This window comes from Cotesia typhae, unplaced genomic scaffold (assembly GCF_013202065.1).
Source record: "Cotesia typhae breed Kobodo isofemale line unplaced genomic scaffold, CoteBio_Ctyphae contig_83, whole genome shotgun sequence".
NCBI classification, from domain to species: domain Eukaryota; kingdom Metazoa; phylum Arthropoda; class Insecta; order Hymenoptera; family Braconidae; genus Cotesia; species Cotesia typhae.
In genome coordinates this window covers 2,872,531-2,894,928 of record NW_027423769.1, presented here as the reverse complement: position 1 = coordinate 2,894,928, position 22,398 = coordinate 2,872,531, and the positions used below count along the sequence as shown (strand labels likewise).

Here is a 22,398-nt window from a genome sequence, read left to right as displayed (position 1 = left end):
GGGAGTGAAAATATCACACGGAAAAAAGTAAACTGTAATAAATAATTGTCGATTTGTAATAAATAATGATAAAAAAAATCAATATGGCAAATTTTGTGGGATGCGTCAAAAAAGTTTTAAATTTTGTACACAAATTTTTTTGACGCTAAATTTTTTACTGTGTACTGCAAAAGCAGAAAAATAAATTATATTTTGCTCAATAAAACAGAATAATAACATTATATATGGAGTCAATACACTAAACAAACAATTAGATTAATTTAGATAAATTTTCATTTGATATTCTAAAAAAAGGAGATAATTAAAAAAAAAATTTTTAACTAGACGAAAACGTTGCTAGAAACAGTTACTATACAGTGTATAGTGTTGTGATGACGGGCGTTGATGCAAAGGTAGAATAGGAACATAAGGCGAGAAAAGAAGATGGGCCTTAACTTACAAAACGAGGGGACATGCTGATACAAACTGTTACGGGCCAGAAAAAGTCTGGAGCTAAGGACGTTGTAATGGTTGTTATTTAAGATTGCAGATTGCTATCTAGTTTATAGCTTCGATTTATTACGCTTGTCTACAAAAAGTTCTTTAATTTTGACTATACTATTATTGAATAAACTATTCAGAACTCGACTAAATACTCAATGTTATTATTATTATCATCAATATAATTATTATTAAAATTAAATGAATAATTTTCAGAAAATTATTATTAAATCCTGACAAACAACTGGCTAAAGACTTGTATCTTTACAGAAGTATATTTGTAGAGTTATTTTTCATTAACATGTAAGTGTTATTTCTTAACGATAATTTTTATTGGATAGTTTGCGTGAAAATAATGTTACCGGTATAATAAGTATTTTAAAAAATTATTCAGGTGTTTTTATTGCTAAAAAAAACGTAATCATTCTTGATTTTTACGTAATTGTCTGAGAGCATACGAGATATAAAAAATTATGTAATCAATATACCAAAAGGATTTTTTTTTTCTGTCTGTCCTCGTAAAGATAACCACGTAATTCATCATTTCAATGAATATCAACATTTAATTGTATGCCTAAATACAGTCTATAACTCGACTATATTTGTAAAATAAATTCATTTATGATATAATTTATTTTTAATGTTAATTAGTGTTTTATCAGTTGTCAAAAGTTTTACAATATGTACCGAGTATGAGGTGAAGTATATTTTTTTTTTTTACTTATTTCACATTCTTTTTTAATTTTAACAAGATATTACTTGATAATTGTTTTATGGAAAAAAAAAAAAAAAAAAAAAAAAAAAAATGTTCTTAAATCGAAATTAATTTTTTTGATCAAAACTCGTTTTTGAATATTGAAATAGTTACTGTTTATGATTTATCTATGAGTAATACTTAACTTAAGAAATCAATCTGTTGAAAAAATTTTAAATGCTTGTTTTACATTATATTATTACATAATTTACACCAACAATATTTATTTTCTAAGATTTCTTTATTAATTGACATAAAAAAAATTTTTTTTTCTACAATCATTATAACGACTGGATGCTCCGTGTACTACTTGTAAACAATACCACAATGATATTTTTACACGTTGGTTAATACCGTCTCGAACCACGAAAAGAAATCTTTGCGGTTTGCGTTTCAACTCCAGACAATTAATAAATAATAAAATATCTCTCTCAGTATCTAGAATATTAATATCTAGAATCAACTCTTCACTCAAACGATTTACTACAAGAACATAATATATTTTCTCGTTAAATCTTGAAATTTTCAATTCTTAAGTTTATAATTGAGAGAGATTTTGTTAATTTCCATAGATCAACTTTTAAAAAAAAAAAATTTATTTTTAATTCCAAATAACTTTTTGAAATTATTATTAAAGAGATTAATAAAATTTTATAAAAATTTTCATCTTAGTGTATTATCAAAATTATGATACATTTACAACGAGATCTATACTAGAGCGATGCTAACACACACTAGTTATAAATTTTGATGTATACATAAAAGTATGTGTCCACGGTAAGTCTAGTTTACCCGATCCCTCATCTGTCTTTTTTTTTTTTTTTTTTTTTTATCCAACCTTGCACTCACCACCCACCCATCGCGTCCCTCTTCACTGCTGTTTGAGACAAGTTTTTGTCCCTTGAATATTTGCAAAGCTTTGTCGTCCTGATGTCCGCATCCGACAACCTGAACATACGCCACTAATGGTGCATAATACAAAATCCTACATACTTTTCATTCTTTCGGAGTGATACACAAACAAACCAAAGGTGAAATTATAAATATTATTGTGCATACATTGTTAAATTTTATTATTTTTAAGGAATTGTCTATCTACTAATTAATTGAGAAATCGTTTGGCTCAAAAATTCGTAACGTACTGGTTACCTATTGACGTTTTCAAAGATATAAACTCATCCCGATGTTACACTCATCAAGAGCTTTCATTTGAGTACCCATATGATTTTTTTATATATATTTTCATATATTTATATATATAATATAAATATATAAAATATATGAAAAATTGATGTGGGTACTCAAATGAAAGGTCTCGATGAGTGTAATGTCGGGCTGAGCTTATATCTTTAAAAATACCATTAGTTGACAAGATACAATGTCATTTCTTAATTATTGACATTTTTAAAGATGTAAACTCATCTTGATGTTACACTTATCAAGAGCTTTCGTTTGAGTACCCACATGCATTTTTGATATATTTTTCATATATACATATATATATAATATATATAAATATATAAAATATGTGAAAAATTTATGTGAGTACTCAAATGAAAGGTCTCGATGAGTGTAATGTCGGGCTGAGCTTATATCTTTAAAAATGTCAATAGTTCACAAGATGAAAGGTCATTTTTTAATTATGTATCTAGAGATGGAGAATTTTCGAATGCAACCTGAATATTTATCGTCATAAATTGACTATCGGTGAGAATAATATCAAATCTTGAAAAGGCACAAATTCAAATCAAGACCTTTGTAATGACACTAAATTTAATTAAAAAAACCGATTTTATCAAATGACTATCCTAGAAACAAAATTTTTCTTATTTTCTTAAGAATGTAGACTACTTTCATCATTTCTATCAAACGAAATTTTGTATTGGCTTGATTCTTTTACCATTTTTTGTATCGTCATCACAAGAAAATCGTTAAAACTGTACATGTGCTATCTTTGATACCTATTCTTTTATTGCCACATTCTCTTGATGTTTCTTTTGCATTACAAGGACTACTAAGAGCAGCTGCTTTATCTACTATAGTCGTCTGCATGACTCTTCAGACAGACATTTTTGCGCTGAGTCAAGGACAAGGGTGTCATCTCAACCACTTTTCTTTGCCACTTTCGAAAGCGCTACAAAACGTGCGAAGTCTAACAACTGAAGCGTAACGTGCTATCTCACCCTCGCCAATGACAATCTTTGAATTTTTTTTCAAGTACACCTAATACAAAATTTCTACAAGTTTGTCAAAAATCACACACTTTCTTATTAAAGTATAAATTGCGAAATAATTTTCAGATATAAAGAAGATTGAAATAAAGTTTTAGAGAAATAAAGGTAGTTTATTGAAATAAACTATCCACCCTTCGTATAGATTATTACCACGAGGCTAAGGAATTGAGGTCTGCTTTAACATTCCTGCTCTAGTTTTATTAAAAAAGATAAAAATATACTAAATACTTATATTTGCAAACTTGACCACATATTTCGGTTTTTGATGGTTAAAGGTTACAACTGAAGAATTAATTTATTATTTATTATAAAGTAAAAAATTTTACGTCATAACTTCAAAAAACTTATCGTTAAATATTTTTGTGTTAAGTTAATGCAAAATAATATTTTTTTTTTTTTTATTATTCGAGCAACAATTTAATTTCTACACGATTTACCATTTTTTGACTATTAAATTTATATTCTTAAGACCATTTGCTCATTTATTTTCAAGAATAATGAGATTAAAGGATTATTGATTACTCACAGCAAATTTATGGAAGACAAATGATACTGTAGCCCTTACTACCAAAATTTCGGTTTTGTACATGGGAAGTGCAACATAATTATGTAGAGGAATAGTTCATTTTTCTGATTGAGAAAATCAATCCTCATAATCTTCGTTAATAAATATTGTTTGAACAGTTCCATTGATTAGAACTGCTCAAAAATTTTTTTAATTTTTACTATTTTGAAAAAAAAGAACTTTCTTGTTAGAAAAATTAAATTGTTTGAAATTTTAGTTTCACTCTTTTTTTCAGCTGAAGAAATCACACTTTTTTGTAAAATTAAGTTTTTTTTTCATATACAAAAAAACAATTTGAAAAAAACATAGTTTAAGTGATGTTTGAATTTAATATAAATATAAATTAGTCATAAATATTTATATTTGAAGATTATGTAATTTTCTCGGATTAATTTAAACTGTCTGAACTTGTAATTGCTGTTGTTAAAATTAATTCGTAAATTTTTAACTCAAACAGCTACCTATATAAATTATGTCAAAAACAGTAACGCTGGATTCTGTCAATACACTTACAATAATTAAATCTGACTCACCTTTTAAATGTTCTGGGGTATCTGCCGCTCCTGCTCGCATTATGTCACTCAAATAATGCTCTAGTGTTCTCATATTATCCAGTGGTGAGTTTCCGTTCGCCGTCATACGATCCTGAAATAAATTCAAACAATTTAACTAAACTTTCTTAATTCGTCAGAAAACAATTTTTTAATTTTTTTTAGTTTAAAAAAACTTTTAACAGAAAAAATTAATCTGCAATTTATGTAACAACCAAAAACTCAGACCATTTCCCTATATAAATTTATTTAGGTTCAACAACCTCGAAAAATGAGGGCTATACCTTAAGGGTGGAAGAAAAAAAGAGAGAAAAATGTCTAGAGAAACCTAACAAAGCTTTTGACGTTGACCGATTGAGAAAAACAGACGTACGTAGCATAAAATAACAGCTTAGTTACGAGTAAAAAGATTTGAGGGAAATTCCAAGTTATAACTACACCACATATATTTGACACGCTAACTCTATGTCCGACCAGAACATGACCACTACTACTCACAAATTGATTTAAGACTAAAAATGATTATATAAATCAAAATATCATAACTACCAGAGTCATAATATTTATTACCAGACAATCGATTCAGATATCTGAATATATTAAGATCTGTCGATAATTAAGAAATTACCTTTTATCTTGTGAACTATTAACATTTTTAAAGATATAAGCTCACCCCGACTTTACAGTCATTGAGACCTTTCATTTGAGTACCCACATCAATTTTTCATATATTTTATATATTTATATATATGAATATATGAAAAATATATCAAAATGCATGCGGGTACTCAAATGAAAGCTCTTGATGAGTGTAACATCGGGATGAGCTTATATTTTTAAAAACTTCAATATTTAAGAAAGTACAGTGCAATTTAACAAAAGCCATTATTTAATAACGCAAAATTTTATCTATTTATAGTTCACAAGTCACGGCGGTCACATAGTTCTATATAATTATGGATAAATCACAAAAACATGGTATATACTTTATTTTATCTGAGTAATGATGATTTTTTTCAACTGATACAGGTTGTTTATTTTTATACTACAAAATCTTCGTCATCATTAATAATGAAGCGCTACCTTAGACAGAATAATTTTTCAAATGTTTCTATAATTTTATCTCAAAAAAATTCCAGCCATACTTGCCGAATTCCGTCGTCACATAAATGCATAAGGGTGATTACTTTTGCATATTATTTTTTTAGGTAGGCATTCAGAAGTAGCGCCTGTAACGAAAGACGATTTTTTTTTTTCTTCCAAGGTACTGAAGTCGTTGAGACGTAGATTGAAAGTTAGAAAAGGGTAAAATTAATGTCTATGTATTTTTCCTAGTGCACTTCTACATCATATATACATATTTTTAAGTTTCTATACATGAATATAGATGAGAGTGTGAAAGTAAGTAGAAGAGGGGATGAAAGTGAGAGAACATGATGGCGCTAGGGTGGAGCTTGCACGCCCTGCTGCTACTAGTTCCTGGTTTTCCTATATTGATTTTTCACTGTAAGCTGGCTCTGTCGTTTCTCTATATATATAAACACCCTTGTACCAACATATATATGTTTTGCAAGGAAGAAAGAGAAAAACTGTTCCTTGTTTTGTGAAATTGCGCTGGCGCAAATTTACGGCCAGAAGAACTTTATAAGAATATAGTAGTCGTAGTAGTAAACCGTGTATGCAGGTCGACCAGTACAGGTAGTGAAAGGAACCTTCTATCCTCATCTAAAGTAGGGTCAAGTCGATTTTTAGGTACATTACACTGGAAAAAAATCTGAACAACGTTCACCCGGCAGGCCGTTCCTCAAACTTTTCACTACTCTATTTTCTAACTTAAGCACTCGAAAATATACACGGATGAAAAACTGTATTGATTCAAAAGAAGTTATCTTGACCCAAGAAATTTATTTTAAAGATAACTTATCGCACTTTAAGAATTTCTTACCTTGATTTTTTTGAATCAAAATTAATACCTTGTTGAAATTGAATTTTTTTGAGTGTAAAACTATTCATTTTATCAAATTTCTCTAATATTTCCTTATCAAGCATTATCCTAAATACAGGATAGGGTTAAACAATGATTTAGAGAACAATAGATTGCATACTAAAGGGTAGAAGTAGTTCTACGTAAGTCAAAATGTCGTGCTTTCCTCTCGTGTTTCAAATATACTAATCTATATCGATTGAGCTAAACGTTAAAGTTATGCAATGCCCTTGTTGCCAATCAAAATCAAATAACTTTCAACAAATTATATCCATGACTAAAAATATTCAATTATGTGCTTAGGAATTAAAAAACTTACTCGTTGTTTGAAGTATAGCAACTCATTTAGAATTTTTTTTTGTGCGTCCAATAATTTTTCAGAAAATTCGATTTTGAAAAATCTTACTAATATAAGTGAGAGTTGCGGTATGGATAGGAAGCTTACAATACATTCATACAAGTTTGAATAGGATTTCAAGTCATAAGCGGATGAGCGAAGAAAAGGCCGGGGTATCGTAACCTTTCGGTCGATTAATTATTTACTGCGGTTTTCAGCAGGAGATTTATTTTTACCAGAAACACTAATTTACGTTTTGTAATTCAAGCATTGTCTAAAGTAGAATAACAAAAATTCATTGTAAAAAAAACTATTCCTGAAAAAAAATGTATCCTTTAAAATTTAACTAAACATTAAATTGTTTCCAAATAAAATACATATAATTTTTCCAAGAGCTTTTTTCTTTTGGATCAAAGTTGTAAAAAAATTGATTCAACAAATTGAATTTTTTTCATTTTGTTATATTATAAATAAATAAATATTTCATTACTGGATAAAATTTTATTCTGGATTGAAAAAATGGCCCTTAATGACAGCAAAAATTTACTAGATAGCGGAAAGAATAAGTCATTTGTCAAATTTAAAATTTAAGTTCTCTGTACTTTACAAAATATTACTCAACTACAACATAAATTAAAACTTTAATCTAGACACATGTATTGTTTCATAGATATTTATTTTTACACCAACGTTTTTTTTCTTTGTTTCTTCTTTAATTCCGCATGACATAATAATTATTATTATGAAAGTCTGATAAATGTTTGGGTGCTTGTGGATAATAAAAATGTGTTCAAAGTAACAGTAAAAACGAAAAACAAAAGTTTTAAACAAAATAAACACAAAGTAAAAATGTGTTGTATTTTTCTATGCATATTTTACCATGTTTTCGTTTGAAAAGAAAGGAAACTTAAACATACGGTACTATTTGAAATTTTCTATATATTTGTACGCATGTGAGAGAAGTAATGAAGATTCAACGAGTAAAAAAAATTAGACTACAGTAAAGTAATGATACTAGAGAGAACGCCGTCTAGACCAGAAACAGACTCTCTATCCCTTCAGGAAATGATACCCTCTTGTCTCCTTTCGTCATTGACGACTCCGCGAGAACGCGAGAGAGATACTTAAGAGGGAAAAAGTTCTCTAAGCAATTTAAAATGAATAAGTCAAATGAGTGGTGGGAGAGAACTCAAATAGAATACAAAGCAAAAAGAAAAACTAAAAATCTCGGTGATATTATGCTAATTCTTTACAAAATATTTTTTCACTTTGTTTACATACATCTTCTAATTATTCTAATTGTAATTAATATGAATAATATATTAATATGTAGTCATCATTAACGTAAATGAAAAAATTAGGAAAACGGTTGACCTTAAAGGTCATATCCCTGTAACTTTCCGCTAATTCCATACTTAAGCTCTCAAAATTTAATTTGAGTTCAAAAATATAGATTGCGTATCATTTTGAGCTTTCCAAGCTCAAAAATCTAATAGAAGTTTAATAAAACAGAGTTTAACCAATAACTTTCCGATTTTTGAAAATTTTCAATTTTCTTAGCGGGAAATTAAAAAGTATAAAAACAGTGAAAATAGAGCAATCGTCAATTTTTTTATCATCAAATTAATTATATTAGATTGTACGTCTAGAAACAGAAAATAATCAACAATTTTTTTATAATAAAGTTTATCGGATACGCCTTACGTTCTGTTACCTTTGGTAGGATGTCTGCACATGCTTTGTGTATCTAAAATGAAATTAATATCGTTTTTGTGATACCACATAACTGAACATATCTTTCAGGCATGTAAAATAATATATTATGCGGCTTATACGAATATGTCAAATAAATGATTATTAATAATTCTGATTTTTTTCGACAAATTTTTTGAATTTTTACGTCAAGAATAATTTTCTAACAAATCAGAGTTTCGATCAATTCAAATGAAGTTTATCAAGCTTCAGAATTGATTAGTCTTTAAATCAATCGGTCTAGTAATTTAAAAGTGATTGCAAAAAACAAATCATTTATTCCAGAAATATATTCAGAGACGCGGTAGTGTCTAGCGCCAAGTACGCTTCAACACACGTGTAACTTTAGACCGTGTTATTGAAATGTTTCCGAATTAACTTATGTTGACAATAACATCGAATGAAAATTGGAAAATTGTTTGCTTAATTGGTTAATTGGTTATAATTTTTCAAACGTTTTATGTCTGTTAAATTGTTTCAAAGCTTAAAAAGTACAAAAACACAAAAATAAAAATAATATATTCCGAAAGTTTTAACAGCAATTTGCAGTAGGTTTTTATGAAAATAAATGAAAACAGCGACGATCTATGAAGTCAAACATTTTACAGTTTTTTCCATCTCACGCGCTGTTAACAAAGCAAAGTGTAAAACTCATAAAAGTAAAACATTTTAAGCGCCATAAATCCGTTTTTAGTTTGTACAGGTGAGTTTTTATTTATAAAAAACCCTTACTAAATTTATTTTTGGTCATAAATTTAAAAATATAGTAAATTGTCGGAAAAGTTATATCTAGGTCAGTTTCTGCTTTTAATATATATTTTTTCGATTCTATAAATAAAAATAAATAACAGTAAATATTGTGATATTCAAAAAAATGTCGATAGTGAATCGCGTGCGCCTAGAGGTTAGATGTGGCTGCGTATGTCTGGCGGTGCCGCAGGCCGCAGTAGCAGCAGTTCTTAACGACTTGTGTTTATTCTGCTTGAGGTCACTTGTATCGATTAGTGACGTTGCATTTACTATTTACTTACCAACGACACGATCAGCCACTATGAATATTAACTACTACTGCTACTAGTACTAGTACCAGTATGAAAATTTTAATATATTTTATACATACATTTTTAAACTTTGTAACCCTCCGAAGTTTTCAATGTTTTTATTTCATGAACTATACTTACAGTGCATTAGTTATCAAAATTTTTCAAGGTCTGATTGTAAATTTATAAATTATTATTTATTATAATACATCCTAGAATATTTAACTCAATATTTAGCAGATTTTAGGCTCACGGTAAAAAAATAATCAGGTCAATCGTCTATCAGTAAACATGGCGAAAGTGCTGAGAAGTTCTTCATTTGGTTTTAATGAAGTATCGTTAAGACTAAAAATAGATTATTATTATTTCTAATCAATTTAAATGTCACTGAAGTTAGCAGACGTCTAAAATTTTTTAAGTTTTTTTTTTAAATTAAATTACAACTAAAAAAATATTTCTAAAAAATTGCACTTGTAATTTTTTTAATTTTTTACACATGAATTTTTTTTTTTAATTGTTTAATTGAAATTTCTTCAATAAAAAATTTATAAAAATTTTTAAATGTCAACTAATTTTATTTTTGTTAAATTTCAAGCGATGCAAACTGTTTTTAGCATGTTTAATTATCCTGATTAAGAAATCTAATTTGAAATAATTAAAAAAAAAATAAATTTACATTCAATGATATTGCTGTTTTTTATTTAAAAAATGTTCTTCAATTTTTTAATTAGTATTTCATCAATATCTAAATACTACGATTGACAATTTCCAATAATTAGCCTATAATTTATATCCAGGCACTTATTGTATGTTAAAAAAATTTTTTTTTCTCAATTGAAAAGTCTAATTAGTTCCAATGGACCAAAGAAATAAAAATTTACAGCGAATAATACATAAATATATGGTAATGAGAATTGCATCGTAAATTACTAATAAATTAAAATATAATGGATAAAAAAATTAGCGGAAATACTGAATGAAGGATAATAGTTGAGTGAAATGTATGAATCAAATTAGTGACGCCTGCGATCGAGCTTGCGTTCGTCTGACTATTGATTCGATGACATTTTTAGCGTATATTTATATTATACAATAACATACTGCACATTCTTTGTTGATGCTTGCGGCAATATTTAATGGGACAGACTTTGCTACGTGGCATAACTAACAAAACAAGAGAAAACCTGTAGCGAGATTTTTACTACCCCTTACCCTGTCGGGATTTTCTTCACCCGTTTTCATTCCCCGTCAACCCTACTCCCAAGTCCATAACGCCGCCATTCGCGTACGGCATCCCCTCTTGTGCAACCAGTCTTTGTGTTACCCTCTTCCCACTACTAAAGCCAACCCCCTCATGCTACAACACAAATGGGGTGACCTACTTATGCTATTGCTGGTGCTACCGAGGAAAAACGCTTTTCTTTCATATAGCCTGGGAAAATGCTGTTCTCTCTCTCTCTTTTTCTCTTTCTCTCTTCTGAGCTTTTCCATTCCCTTAAGTATTTTACATTAATTGAAATACTGCCGACGAAAGTACTAGTTAAAACAGAGAACTTACAGAACTAGAACGGGAAATTTTATTTTTTCATTTGCTAAATACAATATAAATAATTTTTAAGTTACAGAAATTTAATTTTTATTCTAATTTAGTTTGAAGTTCCTTCTTTTCGACATGTTAGTGAATTTTTAAAAACAAGGATAAAATTCAAATATTCATTGTTATAAAAGTTTATGAATGGATTTGGTTTTAAATGCTGATTGTAGGGAAAATTAGAGGCAGAATTTTTTAACTAAAAAATTTTTGACACTTTGGGTAATAAAAAATAACGAAAGCTCAGCAGCTAGTTCGATTTTACTCTTTACGACAATTGAATGTAATTAATACTGCTAAAATTTTTAATCGAACTTGTTTATCTTTACGTCAGAATAATTTAACTAAACGTCAACGTAGTTTTACTTCAATCTCGCGTAAAGTTACACATATTTATTTTCTTTCATATAAGTTGATTTTAATTTAATTTCAAAAGCGAAATAAAGAGAAAACAAAATTTTCTGAACAAACTTTCTTGATACACATATTTATTGTACAAAATTATTAGTATTTTATACTTTAATATTTATCAATATAAGGCGAAAAAGTAACTTATACGAATTACTTTTCCAAATGCAGGAGAACGAAGTACGTCAGTTCAGCCGTAAAGATAATAAATCAGTAAAACAAGAAAAAGTATGACGAAGGAGAGATTGAAACGAAACAAGCAGTAAGCAGAGCAAAAACTTAAAAATAAAGATAAATATCTACTTTAATGTTCAAACTTTTAGATTAAAGTCTCATTTATTTATTTGTAGACTTGTAAAGAGAAAATAACATACGAAAATTTCCAGAAGCGTAGACTATATATTTGTAAATGTAATTGTGAATTCTGAATGAACTTAAAAGTATTTTTCACAGTAATTACGTAAGTAAATAAAAGCTAGCAACCGTGCAAACACTATGTGACTGCCGTAACTTGTGAACTGTAAATAACTAAAATTTTGCTTCGTTAAGTAATGAATTTTGTTAAATTGCACTGTACTTTCTTAATTATTGACGTTTTTAAAGATATAAGCCCAACCCGATGTTACACTCATCAAGAGCTTTCATTTGAGTACCCACATGCATTTTTGATATATTTTTCATATATACATATATATATATATATATATATATATATATATATATATATATATATATATATATATATATATATATATATATATATATATATATAAATATATGAAAAATTGATGTGGGTACTCAAATAAAAGGTCTCGATGAGTGTAATGTCAGGGTGAGCTTATATCTTTAAAAATGTCAATAGTTCACAAGATACAAGGTCATTTCTTAATTATGTATCTAGAGATCGAGTATTTTCGAATGCAGCCTGAATATTTATCATCATAAATTGACTATCGGTGAGAGTAATATGAAACCTTGAAAAGACACAATATGACTATCCTGGAGACAAAATTTTTCTTATTCTCTTAATAATATAAATTACAATTGATTAATTGGAAAATCGGCATAACTAACTTTCATTATACTCAATATTGATGTTTAAATAATTTTGTGGTCAGATATTTAATTTTTAAATGAAACTCGTACGTACAATATAAAATTTGGCTACGAAAAAAATGTTTAATAAAAAATTAATCAATATCAAATTGCTTACGCGTCAAATTTTTATTTTATATATGTCACTGCAATGAATTAAATTCTCTCAATAAACTTTACAGCTTAGTTGGTTAGTCAATTATATACTGTACGATTCGTCGAAGATAATAGATTATCGATAACATATTATATTGAACTATGAATTATACTTCGACTCCAGAGCGACTCTAGAGGCTTAAATTTAAATTTATTTTCTCGCGCGAATAGGTCAAGAGCCTGCGCACATCTCGATCATTCCCCTTATATTTATTTTTATTTATAAAAATAAATTTTTTGATGATTTAGACAAATATAATAAAAAAATTGTGAGTTTATTTTTTGGTGAAAACTATCAATATAATTTTTTTAAAGTGTATAGCTCAATTAAAATCGAATCAAAACTCAGTTATCGACATTTTAATAGTAAAAATAAATATTTTGATAAAATTAGACCATTCGACTTGACAACTTCGGTTTGAAGTGTTATGTAGGAACAAATTGCAAAAATACTTTTAAATAAATTGCGACTACAAATAATAATTATTGAAGTAAGTTATTCAAAATTAAAGATTTTCAGTTCATCAATTGTAATTTTACGCTGTTATAAGTTTATAAAAAAAATCTTGTATACATAGTTATATCTAACGATGCATGATCTTGTAAGCCAACTTTTTTACTGTACATATGATAATATGATCTTACTATACCGTCGCAAGAAGCTCTATTACTTTACATACTTTACTATGCCATACTAAGTTGACTATAAAATTGACTTTTATATTTATAGAGTTACATACAATTCAAAATTACAACTCAACCAGGCAATCTTTGATTTATTATTATGATAAATTTGTATAAAATAAATTTTTTTTTCCTATGATAAATTTTGCAGAAAAAAAAATTTCTTTTGTTCGAATCTTTAAATTACATTGAAGAACAATACATGATTTTATTGAAGCTCAAACGACATTAGCCGCACTGCAGAATGCATTAGACTGCAGCGTCGGCCTATTTTCGTTCTAAACTATTTTTGGACCAGCTTCAAAGATCAATACTTTGCTTTTTCGCATAGAATAATCGTACATTTTTCAAGTTACACTTTACTATTGCATATATTCACAAATATTGTAAAGATATTTACAAATATTACAGGAATGTAACAATCTCGGTTCCGACTGAAAAATAAAATAACATTTATCATAGTAAACAACAAATACTCATATCGCGCCACGACTATGTTACGATGATTGCCAACTGTACAGCAATACATATGTGCTGATATACACACTCAAGGTGAATAGCGAATATATGTACATATGACTTCGATTTACTCTTTCAACTTTTATGTTATTGTTCCACTTTTAGTTATTAAAAATTAATTCAATGGATTTAGTGACTCTATTTAAATTTCTTCATTAATTATATAGCATTATAAATTATAATTTATTTAAAATAAAATTGATATTATTCATATTATCCAGTTTAATTTTTTAAAACTAAGTACTCGAAAAGAACAAGATGACACTGAATATTATCCCAGATTATACTCAGTGATATCTGTTGTGAAAAAAAAAAATTTTAGATAGTAACTGGTATAATCCAGATTATACTGAGTGATATCTGGAGTATATTCTTTGTAATCTCGAAATAAAATTTTAATTAAAATTTTTTAATTTTCAGCTTTAAATAAAAAATTAAATTTTTACAAAAAATTGTTTCCAAAATTTTTTCAAATAATTTTTTATGCATTTCACCATAAACAATTTGAAAAAAACAAGTTTAAAAATTTTTTACCGTCAAAAAATTGAGATTTTAAGAAATTTTTTCCAAATTATGTTTTTTATAATTAACTTTAATTAATAAAAAAAAAAAAAAATGAATTAAAATTTTTAAAAAATTTATTGAGAATTTTTTTACGGCCAGAAATAGATTCTATTTCTAAACAATATGCAAAAAATTACTTATATTTTTATTATTGTTTTTAATTATTCCTTTTTAATTTATTTTTAAGCTTTAATTGTCTGATTTAATAGTCAGCGCATACAATACAATAAAAAAAAAAAAAACGCTTACAAGTTTTTTGAGCACTTGTCTGGTATCGATTTACAAATTTTTGTTTTAACCTGTTTACATGTTCACGAATCAAAACTAAAAAAATAAAATAACTTACACGGCAGTTAATTAAAAAATTATAAAAGTAAGTGGAGGAAAAAAAAAGAAATTTTATAAATTGAGTTGATTGTTTGACGCTAACAATGTACGCTGCGACTGAACACACTTAATAAATTTTTATTTTTTATGGATTGACAATGCTTCAGGATATAATCAATATTTACACCCAGCTCGGTTCAGCTAATAAAAGATGGTTAAAAAGGTCTCTGTGGTAAGATAAAAATTCCCGAAGAAAATGCCAAGGCAAAAAATAAATAAAATAATAAAAATAAAGAAAATGATGATTAAAACGAAACTCTCGCCATTTCGTTCGAATGGTATGCATCACTTATTTTTGTTCTGCGGTTAAAATAGCTAAGCTTACTTATTCTAGACACATCGACCGAGAAGAGAGAAGCTAGTTGAAGAAATTAGGTCACAATCGACGACGAATGAACATACAATAATGTTTTTTGTAAAATAAGCTACTCTGTATTTTGTTTTATCAAAATTATTTACTGCCTGGTAAATAATCTAGTCGATAATTTAAGAGAAGTTTTTAAAATTTTTTCAAAAATTTTTAAATAATTTTTAAACTTTTTGCTCGAAAAAAAAGTTATTAATAAATACCAAAAATACTCATACAAATAGTGTAAAAAAATAACACAATAAAAATATCATGAAGCAGTTGAAAAAACTCGACTAACGACAACTCTAAAATTAAATGTGTACTTATAAGTGTCGTTGCATAACACACCACGTATGAACTTATAGTGTGATATTTCGTAACAGATCAAAAACACAACGAAACCTTTAGTATTGGGTTTAAAAATTTTAAATCAAATCAAAAATTTAAAATAAAAATAAAGGTTATAATTTACAAGTGGAGTCAATCCCGTTTTGGGCCATAATTAAGTGAAAAATTAACATTTAAAAATTTTTTTTTAAAATGTCCAATTTAACAAAAAATGAACAATTAATAAAAAAAAAAAAAAATAAGTAAAAGACCCCAGTAGTGGCGGGGATCCAATTACTGACACTTTCTTTGATTTTGGTACTTAATTAATGAAATCATTCATTTTTATTATGAATATATTATTCCGCATCTTTAAGACTTTTAGATCAAAAAAATTTTTAATTTTTATTCCAAGTAGAACATTTATTCATTGACAGAAAAAGTGCCACTAATGAGGTCTTTTACCTTATATAAAAAAAATCAAAAATAAATTCCGTTGAAAAAAATGAAAATGAAAATGTTTGACCCCACTTGTTAAATATTTACACAGTAAAAAATATTTCGTCATGGTGTAGAATGTTAAAATTTCATGTGTAGAATATTACACTCTAGTGTGTAAAATTTAACATTCTCATGTGTTGATTCAATGATTTAACACACTAGAATGTTAAATTCTACACACTAGAGTGTAATATTCTACACACAAATTTTAACACTCTACACAATGACGAAAAATTTTTTCTGTGTACCAAAATAAATTCTCAAACTGACCTGCTGATAGGGTAATTGAAGCAAATCTCTTTCTTCAGCAGTAGTGACTTCAAAAGTCGGCGCAGGCTGAGGCGGATAAAGATTCCCCTTGCCAGGATAAGAAGTGCTACGCCGAAACTTAACCGGGCTGATATTCGAAGGATGAGATTGATTGGGCCCAGAATGCCCCGGAAATGTCGGACTTGGTTTTCTGCCTTGCAAGCCAGCAGCCGCAGCGACCGCTGCTGCGGCATGCAAGGATGAATGCAGTGGTGGGAGATTTGGCACGGATCTACCGCGACTCCAGGGTGACAATGCTGAGCTGGCGGTAGCTTGTGGTCCTCCACCCCATTGTTGAGGCCCTTGAGGACCACCTGACCAAGCAGCGTATCCTTTCACATGGTGATAGACACCTGGATGAGAGGTAGGTGGTTGTTGGCCCGTTTGCTGAGCCTGTTGAGCTTGCTGTTGAGCCTGCTGCTGAGCTTGCTGCTGTTGTTGCTGTTGCTGCTGCTGCTGCTGCTGCTGCTGCTGCTGCTGCTGCTGCTGCTGCTGGTTGCTGACTTGCAGACCGTGTCTGCCTGCAGCAGAGCTTGCGTTCCCATGCTGAGGAAAGTTGTGACTCGCAGTGATAGCGCGTCGAGATCCTGACCCTGCAAACAGCCCGGGTCCACCGGCCGGGAAGTTTTGGAAAGTCGCTATTGAACCATTTACTGGCAGCGAATGAAGTCCAGAATCATCAGATGTGTTCGCCCACAAGCTAGGAACTCTTACTGGATCCGTGAATCCTTGCAAGCTCGAAGAGTTGCCGCACGAAGAAATCTCCTTGTCCATAGACGAGGTCGTAGACGGAGCGATGGCGATGTTTTCAGCCTCAGACACATCCTTAGATTTATCACCGGGTGGATCCAGCCCTGGTGAAAGAGGCGCTGCTTTAGCGCTGCTCTGCTTCTCTATCAAAAGATCGTCTTGCATAGCTCCTACTTGGTTGCTTAGCAGCGTTACCGTTGACGACGTGCTCGTTTGTCTGCACCCTGTCGTCGGAGTATTTGAAAAAAGGCTTGCGCCTCCAAAGTCCCCCATAAACTTCGACTTGCACTTTAAGTCTGACTAATCAACCGCAATTAATGTTTTTAATTTTTTTCCCGTAACTTTTATTCTGGTTCAACAATTTAAATCCAGAAGGAAGCTTTCTTGAAGAACAAAACCCGGGCGTCGTCAGTGTCCTCAACTACGAGCACGCGAGCTCCCGATCGATCGTACGCTCATCAAGACCCACGTTAACCCGGAAAACTCCTGGTCTTATAAACTTTAAAATTTTAAAACTTTTATTCTTTATTTTTTTTTTTTCTTGCAGGAAATACTTTTACACTTTTCCTTGATACCGATCTAGCATTAACTAGCTGTTACACCAGACCAAGTGTGCTTCGAAAGAGATCGAAGCAGCAAGCTCTGACACTCCGATGCATGGTGTTTTTATAATATTTATTGTGCGCTCACCTCGATTACGTAATAAATAATGATTGATGATAATTTTTGAGCGGCAATAAAGTTATAAATACATTATAAGGTATTTTTTTTTAGCTATTTAATGTTTGATTAAACATAAAAATTTAGTGAAAATATTTTATTTGCCAGGATAAAACTGAGTCATTGAATGAATCTTAGACGGAATAAGAGACCTAGCGACTTAACGCAACCAATCTACTCCTATACTCCTATATATCTACGACACTTATTACTCTGTCGAAGCACTTGCACAACTACTACCGATAAAGAACACTGATGCAGCTCAACCTCGTGCGCACCACATTTTATGTAATAGAACCATCAAAAAACATAAAACATTTATATTTATTTAAAACTCAAGTCCTTTTGGAATCAACTTGGCATAATGATAAATAAAACACAAAACTATTACAGCAGCAGCAGCACCACCACCACCACCACCACCACCACCACTACCACTACCACCAATGAAGCAACCCTATCTCTAAACTACCCCGTACATGGTGATGTAAAAACTCGGCAGCCTTTCTCCGCACTGTCGACGTTTTACTCCTAATTTAAAACCAACGAGCGGTTTTGATAAAAATAAAAAATGTGTGTTCAGGTAAAAATGAATTTTAGTGGATTAATTGATAGATAGCACGTCCACGTACTTATTGGAGATAGGCCCCTTCCTTGTTGAGGAGGAATAATTGTTTACACAAAAACTCTACCAGCTTTTGGTAGTTCTGTATCAGGTTGGTTACTATGGAGCCCCCGGTGCTCCGATAACGCGGCTTACGACGGTTTCCCGTCGTAGTTAATGTTTCTGATTCGTGTGGGGTAAAGACTTTTAGAACACTGTGTTAGCCAGACCAGCCTGAGACTCCACGTAGCACCGTGCGCTCGGCGATCTTCGGCCTTCGCTATAGCCTAGCTTCGTCGTCCCCGCCGCCGTTAACGTTGTTGATGGTAGTGATATTCTCTGCTGCGCCGTCGCTATCTACCTTGCATACGTCTCTTTAAATACGCACGCGCTCTGATGATGATAACATCCAGCTAACCACGGACATCTACCAACGCCGTGGCCACGACGACGCCTACAACCTACAACTCTCTACTCTCTTAGGCACAACGACGACAGACACTACTCTGCCTTTAAATTTGATAAACTTACCAGTGAGACCACGTGCTAAACTTCATCGACGACACTATCACTATTTTGCTGATACTATTCTAATAATGTCAATCAATTTTTAGTTTAGTTTAGCTTTTTGGTATAATACTTAAGTTAGCTGACGTTTTTAATTTTTTTATTTTTTTTTCAATAATTTCATTGAAACTTAATTTTCATAAAATTTTTAGAATTGAAAAATTATTATAAAAAAAATAAAGAAAAATTTTGATTTATACAAAAATTGAAAAACTATAAGTGCAATTTTTAAAAAAAATTTTTTAGTTTCAATTTAATTATTGAAAAAAAACCAAAAAAATATTTTTTTTAAATTCCACTTATAGTTTTTCATATTTTTTATAAATTAAAATTTTCATTTATTTTTTCGTAATAATTTTTCAATTAAAAATTAATTTTTTTAATTTTATGAAAATTAATTTAGCAGATATTTATAATAATAAAATTAGCCAATGTTTTTAATTTTTTCCATTACTTAAATTAAAACAAAAAAATATTGACATGTAGAAATTTTAAAAAATTAAAAATAATTTTTTGATACAAATTTATTTGTCAAAAAAAATTAAAGAATAATTAAATTTAATGTCATCAACATTTTTAGATGTCAGTTAACTTAATTTTTATAATTTTGTCTGTTATGTATTGTAATTACTGCTGTACACACTCTTGATGATCATCGTGTTTTCCTGTCTCGATTACCAAATCAACTCTACACTGACTTACGTATGCGACACAAATGAATGTTGTGTAATCGCTATGATAAGAGCTCGAAGGCTGTTTTGATGGAAGGAAAAAATTAATAACCGGGGTACTGGAATTTGTCCACGCGTTCACAGTCACACATTATTCAACAAACGCAAACGTTAAAAATTATTTACATTTATTATAATTTTTTCTGGTCGCTTTTCTTTAAAAAAAATTTTCATTTGCACAAAGAAGAAATATCGATGAAGAAATTTAGAGAAAAATTTTTAGAATTTTAGAAAAAAAAATTTTCAATTGTAAAAAACTTGAAAAACTGTAAATGCAATTTTTAAAATATAATTTTTTTGTTCTAATTTAATTAATAATAAAAAAATTAAAAACGCGGCTAACTTCAGAATTATAAAAAATAATAAATTGCTGACAAAAAATTGCAGAACAGAAAAAAAGAGTATTAAAATTTTTACTGTACAATTTTTTGAAAAGGAAGAGCCGAAATAAAAAATTAATTATAAGTATAAGATGATGAGTATAAGGCTTAACGCAAAATATTAGATATATAACAATGTATTTGAATTTTATCGCGTTAACTCACATCGTGTTGGTTTAATTCAGTCGTCTCTCGACCTACATACTGAGTACGTTTACGACTAAACTCATATCATGACTACTCTTCATATCATGAAATAAATCAAGTTTGAACAACAGTCAACATATGCGCAGTTCGTTTAGTTAATAGCTCCAATGGTGCTAATAATTATGATAATGATAATTATAATGATAATCATGATTTGCTTGCTATTTTATGGATTAATTAGAGATCGAGTATAAACAATAATTAGTGCTATTTAAATATAAGTGTCATAAGTCAAGCAAAGGGGATACATACCTAAGAATATTATAAGTTATTTATAAACTTAAGATCAAATTTCATTACATTTCATTTTAAAATATATCTTCTGACATCAATCCAGTGAATTCCAAAAATATAAATTTAGTAACAAGAACGTTCTCATAAAAAGTATACAAAAAATTTTTTAAATACTAACTTTCATTCTTAAAATAGTCAGGGTAGTTTGTTTTTTACTGTAAAATTTTTACAGTTGTGTAAAATTCATTTTTGGAAATTGAAAAAAAATGGTAATTATTTACAAGTGGGGTCAATTCTATTTTGGGCCATAATTCGGTGAAAAATTGACATTTTTTTTATTCTGCTTTTTTTTTTACGACGCATTTACGATAAAAAATATCGTGAAAGAAAAAAATAAAAATTTCGATAGCTTTGCCTTCAAAAGTTGGAAAAAATTTTGGCTCTCATGTTTTTGGATAAAATTTCTATTTTATCTTTTTTTTATGTTTTTAACACATTTTTTTTTTAAGTACATAAAAAAATGAACAATTAAAAAAAAATTAAATATCACAATTTTCTAAAAAATTTATAAAATTTTTTTAAATTCTTAAAAATTAAAAAAATGAAAATTAAAGTGGTTGGCCCTACTTGTAAATATTTATCGAAAAATTTTAATTTACCTAAAAAAAGGTTAAAAATTATTTCATCAATTAACAATATAAATGCAAAGAAGAAAAAATTCTTAATTCATAAAAACTAAACTCTCAATTTAAAATCAAATATTATTTATGGGGTTTATATGATCGAGTTTTGTTTGTTTTTTATGATAGAGAGCAATTCAAAAATCGAGTTAGATTGTTTTATGATTACAATGACTATCAAGATCAAGCGAAGAAACAAATTTCTTCAAAAGATACTACTTATGACTCACAAAAATTAGATAATCATAAGTCATTATACATTCATACGTTTTTTTCTTTCCTCCAAGGAATTGATATCATCAAAATATTGTCGCATTAGAAAAATATACTGCCTTTTATAATGGCAACTATGACCAATAGTAGATACGCTCTGTAAGGGTGCATAATATCGCCATTCGTTCAAATTCAGTTTACTGAAGCTTTGTAAGCCGTAATCGTACAATAATTGTATGAAAAATATGAATCAGGACTTTTTAATCTATATTATTAAGAGAATATTACTTTATTTACCAAGTATTACTATTACTGAAAAAGAGGTGACTATTCATACATAAAAATGACATTAAAGTTAGCTGTCACTTGATAATTTTTCAATTTTCTTTAACAAAAAAATTATTATTAAAAAATTGCATTTTTAATTTATTAAAATTTCTATAAGTCCATTTTTTAAATAATTTTTTTTTGCTATAATTTATTTGTTAAAAAAAATTTTTTTAATTGTGAAGTGACAGCTAACTATAATGTCATTGAAGTTAGCCGATATTTAAAAATTTTTAGAAATTTTTAATTGAAAAAATTTCAACTGAACAATTAAAAAAAATTTTCACGTGTAAAAAACTTGAAAAATTACAATTTAAAAAAAATCAAAAATTTTTAGACGTCTGCTAACTTCAGTGTCATCAATTTGCACTAATTCAAATACCAATCATCTGTCACAA

At 28.8% G+C, this 22,398-nt stretch overlaps 1 protein-coding gene across 1 annotated transcript; it reads right to left on the bottom strand.

Annotated features, from left to right (window-relative positions):
- Positions 1 to 1,375: 1,375 nt before the first annotated feature.
- On the bottom strand, positions 1,376 to 18,429 carry LOC141533408 (uncharacterized). Its single transcript, XM_074252282.1, has 4 exons — positions 16,549 to 18,429; positions 4,567 to 4,678; positions 2,084 to 2,196; positions 1,376 to 1,393 (listed from the first exon to the last, which is right to left on the bottom strand). Exons 1-4 carry the CDS (start codon positions 17,608 to 17,610, stop codon positions 1,376 to 1,378), a joined length of 1,305 nt encoding a protein of 434 aa, XP_074108383.1. The 5' UTR covers positions 17,611 to 18,429.
- Between the last annotated feature and the right edge of the window lie 3,969 nt (positions 18,430 to 22,398).